Source organism: Leguminivora glycinivorella, chromosome Z (assembly GCF_023078275.1).
Source record: "Leguminivora glycinivorella isolate SPB_JAAS2020 chromosome Z, LegGlyc_1.1, whole genome shotgun sequence".
In the NCBI taxonomy this organism is placed as follows: Eukaryota; Metazoa; Arthropoda; class Insecta; order Lepidoptera; family Tortricidae; genus Leguminivora; species Leguminivora glycinivorella.
The window spans coordinates 19,874,705-19,888,025 of NC_062998.1; the positions used below are offsets into that span (position 1 = coordinate 19,874,705).

General features: G+C 34.9%; 2 protein-coding genes across 2 annotated transcripts; one reads left to right on the top strand and one right to left on the bottom strand.

Annotated features, from left to right (window-relative positions):
• Window positions 1-7,168: 7,168 nt before the first annotated feature.
• LOC125241202 (protein cereblon-like) lies at window positions 7,169-8,661 on the bottom strand. The gene is made up of 4 exons (XM_048149565.1): window positions 8,328-8,661; window positions 7,989-8,191; window positions 7,737-7,911; window positions 7,169-7,384 (listed from the first exon to the last, which is right to left on the bottom strand). Exons 1-4 carry the CDS (start codon window positions 8,422-8,424, stop codon window positions 7,338-7,340), a joined length of 522 nt encoding a protein of 173 aa, XP_048005522.1. The 5' UTR covers window positions 8,425-8,661; the 3' UTR covers window positions 7,169-7,337.
• Window positions 8,662-8,860: 199 nt separating this feature from the next.
• LOC125241201 (pleckstrin homology domain-containing family M member 1-like) lies at window positions 8,861-13,116 on the top strand. Its single transcript, XM_048149564.1, has one exon. It carries the CDS (start codon window positions 9,127-9,129, stop codon window positions 11,215-11,217), a length of 2,091 nt encoding a protein of 696 aa, XP_048005521.1. The 5' UTR covers window positions 8,861-9,126; the 3' UTR covers window positions 11,218-13,116.
• Window positions 13,117-13,321: the final 205 nt, after the last annotated feature.

Here is a 13,321-nt window from a genome sequence, read left to right on the forward strand (position 1 = left end):
ACAAGGACGCCCTTGTGGCGATATGAACGCCCTTGGGGCAAAATGTAGAAAGACTCGGTGAGTGTTGTAAAAGCTTTTAACTACTTTAAAGTCAGGGGATATGAATGATAAAGGCGTTTTGTACATGTTCAGTTTTGCATCTTTTGGCAAATGATAAATGAAATTCCACGCAAATTTGTATTGTACGAATGTGTTCATCTCAAAATATCTTTACGCATTGAGTATAGGTACTCATCATTATAGTGTTATTGTGAATTGTGCTGTTTGACATCACATAAAATTAAAATATTGATGATTCATCATTTGCAATTTAATCACATGAAAATTTTCTGAAAATGAACTACGAAATAACCGCATAATTGACGTTGTTAAAATACTTCTTATTGGAATCAACCATTTTATGCCAATATTAACAAAGCCTGCTTGCCCAAGTATCCACATTTGTTAGTAATATAGAGAAATTGACCACTGACACCAAGTTATTATGTGCACAAATACCATGAGTTAAAAAACAAATCAGAACAAAGCGTCATCATTTCATCAAAAATTACACACCATACACCGGTTAAATACTGAACTTTATCAGTATTTTAAAATTGTAAACAAACAAGTACCAATGAAATTTCTAAAGTGACTACCTCACAGCTCGAAGGTGAAGAAGTACTAGCTGAATTTGAAAATGCCTTAATTCTACAATTTAATATAAAGGTGTCTAACATACAATTAAGTAAACTACGGGTTAATAAGCGAAGCAAATTATCTGAGTTTATACTCCACAAGTTTAAGTGAAATGTATTGGACTGGTACCCCTTGATGGGACCAGTTTCATTCTTGTATAAGTCAGTGGGACTGATGTGATGTTGATAAATTAATATACCTAAAGGAGGTATGGAGGACCTCAGTAATTGAACTTCTTCAGTTTTATTAATTTTCTTGTGACCTCGAAACGAGAGAGAGAGGATTCTCTTGCCATTATAACAATATCAAGTTGTTTTCTAAGTTCTTGAGTAGATTTAAACTTACTTAGTTTCACTTCATATATTATATATTCTGGAAACTTTTCTACGAGTATGAACCTCAAGTGATGATGATCAATATTTCCCTAATGACTGTTAAGAATATGAGATGTTATTGGATCTCATTTATGGTCTTGCGCCAATCTTCAAACCTTTCACTCTGTATAGAGTGGCATAATGGATATTAACCACTTGCTTGGGTTTTCAGACCTATTTTTGAGTATATCGACAACAATCTGATAACTAAGGTTGGTTATCTATACTTCATCACCTATTAAAATTTAGGCTCTCCTTTTTTAAAGAGGCCTTATGACACCAAAAGTTAAAATATAAAATATCCACTTAAATGGAAAGCTAGAAAATTGTGAAAACAATTATTACAGCCTGCCTGTGTGGTGACGGGTTAAGAATTTCACCACCCCCTTTCTTCCCGTGGGTGTCGTAGAAGGCGACTATGGGATATGGGTTAAATTGTGGCGTAGGCGAGAGGCTGGCAACCTGTCACTGCAATGCCACATTTTTATTTTCTTTTAACCCCTTATTTGTCAAGAGTGGCCCTGAAGCTTTAGTAGTTTCATGTGCTCTGCCTACCCCTTTATGGGATACAGGCGTGATTGTATGTATGTATGTATTATTACAGTGATTTTGCCTTATCTATGAGGTCATGAAAAACCGTATAAGAAATTAACAAACAGCTGCTATATTTGTGTTAAAGGAAGACATAGAGAAAAGAATATAATCAAAATGTCAAATGCGTTCATTACAATACCACAGGGAAAATTAACAAGGCCTTGTGTCCGAAGCTATGACTTTCAAATAGTAAATAAAACCTGTCAACACCTTACACATACACAGAGAAGGAACCACTGTTTTACAAACAGCTGCATTGTCTGCTATAAAAAGGAATGGAATTGTCAAGAAATAAATGTCACTTATTGAGGGACAGTAGTTCTCAAAGAAGTTACATGACACAAAGAATTGAAAATGAATTAAATTTAAGTACAGAAGATAAAATTGGCCTATTTATTTTCATATTTGAAACTGAGCAACTAAAGGAAATTAGAAGTAAACTGGTTAGAATTTGCTTGAAAATATAGGTATTAAGATTATTGTTTACCAATATGGTACCAGCAATTACACCAAGTGTATCATGTCCCAGAGAAGATCTGCTTACATATGTGAGCAATTACAATAAAAGGATAACTTTAGTAGATGATAACCCTTTGTCAAATCGTATTGACATACTTATAGGAAGTGATTATTATTATTATTTGCATCTCCGTTTAAAATTCTCGGGTCTTTCGAGCCCGCTTATTTATTATTATTATTATTCTTTATGAATACTGAGAAACAGAATTTTCAGAAAATCTATATTAGGCTAGATCTTATCAGGAAAACCTGATCATAAAGACAAAATGACCTGATGGTTTTAACTTACTTTCAGACTCTGTATGAGAATAAATTAACAAAACCTGACCCTACTTTAGATGTTAGGAAATGTAAAAGTACTAGAACTAGAAAAGAACTAGAATCCATTAGTATCACAGATACTTCTAGCACGGATAGAGACGTAGAAGCTATTAATAATTAACGAGACCACTACTATTATTAACAACCGTTATACGGTTGGCTAGCTGTGTAATGAGTACCCTACGGGTCTACCTGCAAGCTTCAAATTGGCCTATGTAATGGTAGCCTAGTCAGTTAAGTGAAAGGAGCTATAGAGAGTCGCACTGCTCATTTATGAACAAATCCCACAAGACCGATTGAATAAAGAGATTATAGAGTTTGTCCCTAATCACAGCCAGGTAGATTAATTTGGCCCACCATGGAATTTCATTGAATGTAAAGGCCATGAGAACTGTATAACGTTTCAGCAGAGGGTAGAGAAGGTAAAAGCTTGATTGAGTCTATATCATGGCCCTCTGATGCTAAAAAAATCTCATCCAACTCGTGATCAAGTTCAGATGTCATAGAATAACAAATAGCTGATATAGAGAAAGCTTTCTTATAAATCGGACTAAATGAAAAGGATAAGACATGTGACTAGATTTTATGGCTAGAGAACATTAACAAAACGTATTCTATGGATACAAATCCTACGGATCTGGAAAATCATTCCAGAAATAAACAATAAAGGCACAGTAAAAACCTTAGGATTGGTTTGCGATATGTGCAAAGATACTTAAATTAAGAACAAATCCAACAAAAATACTTTTACCAAAAGAGAAATACTAAATACCATAGCTTACATCTATTATCCGTGTGGGCTTGCAGCGCCTATCGTTTTACCAGCTAAATTGCTCTTACAATCTTTATGGGTAAAATATATTAGATAGAGCTCTACCTTATTAAAAAAAAAAAAAAAAAAAAATTGTAACATACTGGAAAACTATATTAAAGAATTAGAGGTAGTAAAAGATATATGTAGGTATACTTACCTAGAAATATATCCAGGGAAGAAACTTGTCAAATATATGGTTTCACAGACGCATTAGTCAATGCATATTCTGCTATAGTGCATAGAGATACTAACTATAATGTATACAGCAAAGGCATTAACTGAAATAGACTGACTCTCATAAGAAATCAAGGATGATTTAAAAATAGTCCGTTTAGAACTATGAGGCACCTCAATAGAAAATAGATTAATATAATATGTAAAAAGATATCTCCCAATAAAAGGTGACTAAGCAAACATTAGAGTGTGACAGTCAGATTGTTATAGGTGGCAGTCAAACAAGTTACTTGTACTATTTGTAACAAAAGGGATAGAAGAAATGTAAAAGAACAGAAACTTGGATCTACGTTAATGTACCCTCCAAATTGAATCCGGCTGATGTGGCAAAAGGACCGTTAAGTGACATAGAAAAGTTACATTTTTGGCTACTTAAATTGTCCCGAAGTTCTTGTTATATAGCCCATCTAAATGTCTGAGCAATCAGATGATTGACAATTCTTTTTCTGGCGCGGGAGGGTCTCTCGAATTGTGAGAGGTTAAGAATAAACAAGTGAGAGTTCAAGTTAAGGTGGCACCACGTGTTGTGTTGGTGACATAGTATGTACAAATTAAGAAAAAATCAAGAGAACAGAGAGACTCAGAAAGTTGATCGTATATCAAAATTAATTACAGAAATAAATGGGCAATGTAGAGTGGCCAAAGCAAAGTAGGTAACACTATATTTATATAGCACATTTGTGTCCTTGAGATAAGAGAATCAATGGTGTCTGTGGATCCTGCAAAGGATATATTAAATGACAAACATCCTATGAGGAAGAAGTGATGGATCTTGATATAGAAGTAGATATACCGGTTCAAAGAGAAGATGTGAAACATAATGGAAAATAGATCAAAGGAAGAGATAGTGGATAATAACATACTAAGTACTCAGAGATAAAATAAGGTGGATATAGGCTTAAGTAGAAGGCATCAATGAAACAGAAATCATGTATACCTCTGAAAATATGTCAGAGTGATTTGCACAAGATGGCATAGAGTCAGTGACGCCTAGAGATGAGAGACAAAAGAGAGCAACAGCGGTCCAAGCAATTGGAGAAGATCAAAGAGTGGTCCCGCCACTTGTTGCTTACACTAACTCCTTTTCATTAAACTTTCGTCGTCGGGTGTGTCGCGACGTTTCGCGAGTTACCTGGCAACACTACCAACTGAACGAAACAACCTCCATTCAAACCAGTAAAAACCTGTTTGTCACTTTATGGCGTGTTGAATTTAATTATGTAAATTAATATTCGAATCAGTGCTCATCAAGGGGAGCTGAGTCACCAAAGAAAGCTAAGTGGTGTTTTTTATCTCTTGATAAGAGGAGTTATTCTCCCAAAACGTTCTCGTACATTTAACCTAAAACTAACTTTTCATAATTGAATATTATTGCTATGCATTATTACAAAGTTTACGATGATGGTGTTTCTGTTGTGGATAATATATTGAAATGAGTGTGGCATGGAGTTGTTACACGTTTATGCATATAAAAGATGATTGCAACACAAAATGGCGCATGTTGAATGCGGGAAAGGCGCATGTTGAATGCGGGAAAGAGCCATAGTGGCTGTAAGTCAGCGCGGCCCCAACGAGTTTGGGACCAGGCATCGGGTAGCCCTGATGCTGGTATGACCGCAACCAGAGGCTGGGGGCGTGGTCCAGCCTTGGTAATTATGATGTTTATCCAATATGAGAAAGTTATGATATTTGGCTGGGGATGGAGTTATGCCCCCAGCCTTGGTAAGTGCCGGTGGTTTGTGAGTCCCGGCCGCTGACGCCTGAAGGCCATGGGTTCACGCATCCTCTGGGAGGACACCCCAAGATGGTGAACACTGTAAGGGCAGTCAGGCATGTGTACAAGATTAGCGCTTTTCTGGGAGGTTGACGAACCTTCGTACACAGTTTGGGTCCAAAAGGATATTTGTCAAGCGTTGGCCACTAGTGTGGAGCGTTGTGACACCATGTAAATGTATAGCTTTAAGTTTGTATATTGTGTCTAAGAAAATGTATGATTTGATAAAGATGGATTTGGTAATGTGCCAGATGAAAGAACTACCTGATTTCCCTATGGGTTTTTCATGTGTTGGTTAAATTCATGTTTATGAAAGTAATTACTGATATGATAATGTGGTTTATGAAACACCTATGATTTACCTAAAAGTGGCTTTGATAATGTGGTTACCACAGAGAGGTTCTGTGGCTTATGAAACATCTATGATGTAACTATAAGTGGCTTTGATAATATGTGTACGACAGAGGTGTTCTGTTGTTTATGAAATATCTCTAATAATCTGTAATGTGTTGATCTATGTGTGGTGTTAATGTACTTGCCTTAGTTGTGTTTATGAGAGACATGTTTGAGAAGTGTACTTTGTAAGAGAATGGTTACAAAGCTTTCATATTGAGTTTGGCTATTATATATGGAATTTTGTATCCTGAATATGCTGAATTAAGTTGATATATCTCAATACATTAGTTGAGATAATAGCAACTATAATGAAAGACAAATGTTGTTAGAAATTGACTTTGTTTACTGATTTACTGCATTATTTGTGTAGTACTTTGGTATGAATATTGATGCACCATAATGGTGGCTGGAAAGTATCTTTGAGATACTTTACATATGTATTTAAGTACTACATTTATGTAGTTCAAAGGGAACTAACATGATGATGGTCATGATAATGATGATGATGATAAATAGTTGGAACTGTAATAACTTCAATAAGCATCTTGGAATTAATGATTTCAGTGAGATTTGAGAACCTATAATGGAAAGAATATAATATGAGATTAACCTTGTAATAATACTTGCATAGAACTAAATGTGTGATATTATATAGAGATAATTTAGTGACTTTGTAAGTCATAGTTACCCCTTTTTTAATACAGATCTTGAGATGCCAGTCATGCTGACCAGTGTGGAGGCAACGAGGACAGCGGTTAGAGAAAGGCTCTAACAGTCATTCCATACATGCAGTGTAGCCACTGCTAACCAAAGGTATGAATCATTCCTTTGCTTGACTGACGTTTATACAGATTGAGTTATAATGATAGCAGTTATAGTGATAAACCTTTGGAGATGAATTCAGGCAATGTTTTAATTCTTTTTGTTCCAAACTTATTCCCCAGAGTTTGGAACATTACGTCACTTGTTAAGGGTGCGTTTACACTGGGGACCGACGTAGTGCCTAGAACTGTTTTCCAACTCGGTGGCACCGACCAACCACTGTCACGATTGAAATTAGGATGACGACTAATTTCTTACTTTAAAAAAAACTTGTATCTTCATCTGTCAATGAAAAGAAAATTGTAGTAAGTATGTATGGAATGCATATAGACTTACTGCGTTTTAACTTTGAGGAGCAGCATGAGATACGAGTTTTTTTCAAAGTAGTGACGATATATACATCGTCATGCATTTAAGGGTTAAGCGCAATCAAAAGAAGTGGTGATAAATTAAAACACGGCCGAAAGGCGACTTACCTCTTTGTATGTGTATCATATGTTTTACATAAACAAGTATAACAAGTATTACTTTGCGCACTTGTGCGTAACAGTAGCTCCATATGTACTGAACAAGAAATAAGTGAGTAGGTAATAACAAAAAAATAACTGTATACTATATAATATTATAATAAACAAACAGATATATTTTATAATCAAATTTATATTTACTTAAGAGGAAGGTCATTCAAACAGTAAGAAATTTCGATATAATTAGTGCAACATCATATATTGAATGTTTAAATTTAATAATCATTTAGGTATACCAACCTATACTCACAAGTCTTGACTTTAGATTTATTGTTACTCATTAGTCATTGCATTTTGTAAATATTTGGCATCATTATCAGGGAATCTGTAACTAAAATAAAAGAATAACATAAATTAATAAAGTCATAAATTTATCTTAATATTAATAAACATAATTTAGCACATTCATTATTAACAAATTCAATAAATTTATGGCTGTTTATTTTTTTGCAGTTTTTGTCAGTGTATTATCAGTCTTATATCACACGTAGGTGTTTCCCTATGATGGTTTTCCCAGCCAATAATTGTAATCATTGTAAATACCAGTCTTTCTCACTTTGATCTGCCTATGTAAGAATATTGATATTGTTCTGTACCCTATTAACATAAGAGAATCTAAAACTAGTTGCTTCTACAGTAATCATCAGTAATATGATTAAATGACTGACCATTAATATACTTACAGTTTTCTCCCAAAATGTTGCTCAAGATTAATCCATGAAATCTGTTAGCTGAAGTGGACTTGGCTGTCACCCCCACAGAGGAGTTCTCAAATGTCCAGCCAATATGCGCTCCACAGTGGGGACAAGTGCAGATCCGCCATGAGTAACCAGGGAACCAAGAGTCTGCACCTTGTGGCTATAATGTAATGTCAGGTATTAACAACAATCAAAGTAATATTTTCATACAGGTTCAAGAATATAATATTAACTTACATTGCCAATATTATGGCATCTGGCTTTTTCTGTAGTGACAATCTCAAACTGGACACCAAATGGATTTACTAATGTCTGCACAGTTACATTGGTTTTGCCAAATAGTTTTCTTCTTTCACTTTTACGAGCTCCGGGACTTTGCTGATTAAATAAGTAATAAGAGTCGGCCACGTCAGTTCCACACTTGCGGCATAGCAGGAGTTCTGTTACACAAATAATAGGATTTATACACCAACATCAAAAACTATACAATACAATTTAGCACAATATTATTAGTGTATTTAATGGTATCAAGAAATATCGGTATATGTATATTATGTACCAGTAATTTGGACTGACCTTGTCGATTCTCCTCTGATTTTTCGGGTTGTTTGGCAAGTGTTAACAACATTTGTGACCCATAGATAAATAAAATTGAAATTGTTAATTTTACCATGTCTGGATTTAGAAAATTGTGACATAAATAATGAACAATCTCTCAAGAAGACGTGTTTTCGTATTGCCGGCTGCAATGTAACTTACTATAAAAAACTTAATGACTTATTTCAGGTTGAATTAACTTTTCGATATAGGTTATAAATATACATTATATTAATATTATTTATTCTCTTTTATGATTAAAATGGTAAAATACATGCTATATTACTGTAAATAACTATGGCTGTATCTTTAATCCTATCACAATATTATTGTTAGTAAAATGTGTTGTGATAACAATACCAAGGATAGGATCACGTCATTTACTAATTGTCAGTGTCACGTCAGATGTATAAAGACGCATTCAGCTTTATTTAAAAAGAGAGAAACAAGTATAACCCTCACTGGCTAAATTGCTCACCTCATTGCCACATTATGAACAAAACGGCTGAATCGATTGTGTTAAACAATGCCAAAAACGAATAACTCCACTGAGATGTGGAAAAAATCACTTTATATGAATAAAAAGTTGATCGTATTCAATGCATGACTTGAACGCACACTATGAAAAAAAATGACGTTTCTGTCTAGTTAGTTGATTCTACACTTACAGTGATGTACGATACCCATTTGTTGTTTACTGATAAAATCCTTTGTGGCGTACAAATTTGCAAATCAATTATTAATGTACAGCAGGCTGTGTAATCTATAATAATCAGTCATGTCCTTTTTCAAGAATGTCGCGTCCAGTTTCACCATCCGTAGTCGTGATTCCATTTTAAAAGAATCTCTAATAAATAACTTATCGGAATGCGTAAAAGATATACAATACAACAATCAGTTCGAAGAAAACTTCCATAGTGTTCTTGGGTCGACGGATTCTACAAACACACTGTGTATGGCTCTCGAAGCAGTATTTCTACATGGTTTGAAGGACACATTTCTGCGAAAGGCGAAAAATGTATTGTCAGGTGACCCAGACCTTCGACCGCAGCCGAACTTTTGGCCACTAGTCCTCGTACTCTCTCATCGCCAGAACATCGACGAGATTTCGTCTTTGCTTCAGATCAACACTGAAATTGGACAATGTAGGGCATGGCTACGAATTGCCCTCAATGAATGCCTACTATCCTCTTACATGGCGACTCTTTTGAAAAACATATCTGCTGTTAGGCCTTTCTATAACAAGTCTGCCTTTGTTTGTGACTCGGAAATTTTAGAAGTCGCCCAGAAACTAATAGAAGGATTAGAAACATGCATACAATTTAATTTGCCCACTAATTCAAGTTTACTTAACCACTGGCCCGAACCCGTGCTAATGCTGGCAGGACTGTGGGTGCCCACGATGAGAGCAGCGCCCATCAGTGCAGGTCTCGACATTGCCAGCACCATGTGTGATGAAGAGGTCAAGCCCAAAGATGTGTCTACTCCAACTCACATATCGGGAATAACTGGTTTGGGCAGGCTAGCTCTAAATGAAGATGAAGCCTTAGATTTTATTCTATCTGTATCTAATGATATTAATGCCATGGGAACACAACCTCAAATTGAACCAGAAGCAAAAGATGATGAAAATCCTACAAGTGTTGATGAGAATGAGCAAAATACCATATTATTAGATCAGCCATCTACAAGTCAGGACCAAAATGTTCTTAGTAATAGTTCACAAGAAGATACAGATGTTGACCCCCTAGATGCTGCAGCTGATGTTTTAATTCCTGGTAACTCTCTGTGTGGCAAAGGATGGTCCACTGACAAAAATGATGAAATGAATTGTTCTATCAATTCCAACTCATCACATGGCAGCAGTCTTATAAAAACACCAGAATTAAAAAGCTTGTCATCCCTGCTGGAAACAGCAAATAATGGAACAGAAAAATGTGTCAATACTCCTAATTTGCGAGACCTCATGAAAGATATCCATAAGGAGCTAAAGTTAAACACGGATGAACCAGAAGTTGTTGAGTTAAAATCAGAAGCTGCCACACCTGAGGACCCCATGTTGCAAGGGTTGGGCTTTGAAATTGTGTCAAATTCAGTAACAGGTTCATTTACTGTCCCTGAACTTCAGAAGATGATTCAGCAGCTTGGCAGCCTCTCACGAGAACATGGTCTGGATCATCAAAATTATCAGTGCAAGGGTTGTCAAGACTTGCTGGGCAGCACTATTTCCAAGGCTAAAGTGTGTGCTTATACTGGCGAATATTACTGTTCCAATTGCATGGATGCCAACTTCTTTATAATTCCGGCTCGGGTGATACACAACTGGGATTTCAAAAGATACCCAGTCTCCAAGAAATCAGCTCTGTTCCTATTAGAGTTCCAGCATCATCCCTGGATCCATATAAAAAAACTCAACCCAAAAATATATACTGGGGTGTCAGATATGGCACAGTTACAAGAATTAAGAATACAACTGAACTTCTTAAGAGCATACATATTCTCCTGTAGAGAACCTGTTATTGAGGAATTGCAGAAACGAGTCTGGCCTAGGGAATATTTATATGATCATGTGCACTTGTACACTATATCAGACCTAGTCCAGATACCAAGTGGATCATTGTTATTACAACTAGAGAAAGTTGTCAACTTTGCAAAAACCCATGTTCTTGATTGTTGGTTTTGTAGCCAGAAAGGATTTATATGCGAAGTTTGTCGAGATCCTAAAGTATTGTATCCATTTGAAACAAGCACTACATATCGTTGTGATGAGTGCTCAAGTGTCTTTCATATCAAATGTTTTAATGCAAATATGCCATGTCCAAAATGTAAACGAAAACAAAATCGCACAAATGAATCTAACCTACTTTGAATGATGATAACCTACTTGGAATGATGATGTTTTAATGTTTTATCTGTATAAAGTAATATTACTACATACAGCTGTTTTTCCGCCTCATTTGTAAAAATATTTTAGTTTTATTGATTGCTTTGCTGTGCACTGTGGTAACTGGGAAATGGCAATGTTACCTAGTATACCTATACTATGAATAGTAAATTAAACAGGTCTGGGTCTGGGGTATTAAGCAGACCATAAATTATTATCCAAGGCTTCCCAGGCAAATTAAAGTAAGACAAAAGTATATTTTAGATTATGTTGCCCAATTTTTTGGATCAAAGTAAGTTGTAATTGTTTAAATGATTTTTGACCATAGCTATGTTAATAAGTGTCCCAATAGTTGATTTCAACGTAAAAAAAAATGCCCCCCCCCCCCCCTCGCACATAGTAAGGTAATGTGTGATATGTAAACTTGTCCCACAGTCTCGCGCCCTCTTCATAATGTTGCTGAGCGAAGTATGCTCGCCCCACAGTTTGAAAACGCGGTTTTAATGCTCTATCTTCTGGTATAGTATTTAATAAGCAATGAGGCTTAAGCCCCTCTCTACCGAGAAGTAAAAAGTAAAATTGATATTGATGTGTATCAAAATAATTGAATATAATGTATGTTAATCAGAACATTCATTAATAGAACACACGTTCAATACATATTTTAGAATAATTTTACAAAACGCATTTAAGTACCACTTTGTTATAATTATAGCAGTGTGATCATATTAAAGTTAATTTTATTATGGCTTATCAGGTAATAGGTATCATTCATAATTATAATGAAAGTCCTTTCTTATGGGTATACATTTATCTTACTTTATATGAATGATTTAGGTAGCCAAATAATCAATGAAAATGGGCCATTTGTAAAAAAATTAGGTCACTTATAATATGCATAAGTGAACCATTTCATAAATATTATATGTAAAATCAGTAGTTCAGCCAAGTAATATGTATGGCTACTTAGTGCATAAATAAATACATTATTTAGTTTAGGTTCTAAGTGTGGTACACAAAATCAAGATAAGGAATAAAATATATGTACATATATTTATCTTATTTATGGCTGTAATAGTATAAAGTTATACGGTTAGCTGCAGCTGATTGTACATTTAGGGTTAAGATAATTATGGGTACTATTATTGGGGGAGATGTTTTACTTGCATATATTAGTCATATTACCTACATTGTCTGAGTGTCTAATTTTACTCTTATTATAAGATAACAAGTACAATACCAACTAAAATGAATATAGATAATTATTACACGTTTTCGTTCCTTCGGTAACATCATCTCACCATTAGTGTCCCCTAGTTGTACAACCAGTAATAGGTGGACTTTTTTTTCTGAAACACTAATGACGTATGATCATTTATTAAAGCATTCTGGCCGCTATGTACTTACGAGTATACCATACTATTTCTACGATATAAATATGTATTAAATAATTTTTTATTTAGTTAAAATGCAGGAGTTCAATGAGAAAAGTACCACTGGTCAACACCAGTGGTAACACTGGTAACTATGGGGAGTTTTTTGATGAGGTAATATGCAAAGAGTAGTATATAATATATGTATTTATGAGAGTAATATGTTTTAGATGTATCTAAGCGGCCGGGGCGCTCAATAATATCTGAACACGTCTGCTCGCCTCGAGAGTAGAGACTACATGTGGCTCTCTCAGTCATTTGTACTCGTATATAGATACTTAAGAAAAGGCATGGTCATAGTTGCCAAGCAAAGCTGATCATTCAAATATCACGTTCAGCTCACGTAGAAACATTACGTTTAACAATCATTACATAATAAAAAAAATGCTGTCTATTAACATGTAAACATATTATTTTAAGCTATTATATTTTGTCAATATAACTCGTATTGAAAAAAATGCATTTTTATTACTGGGGTGCTCGTTTACAATCCTTCATTTACATTAAATTTATCGTATACAATAATTTTATTATGTGACTCTGCATTCTGAGGGGAACAATTTATATGTTCAATGCATTGAGAATATTGAGATGAATTTTGCGTACCTATTTGTTGAGATGATTTGAGACCCTTCAAACGATAGTTGGATAAATAA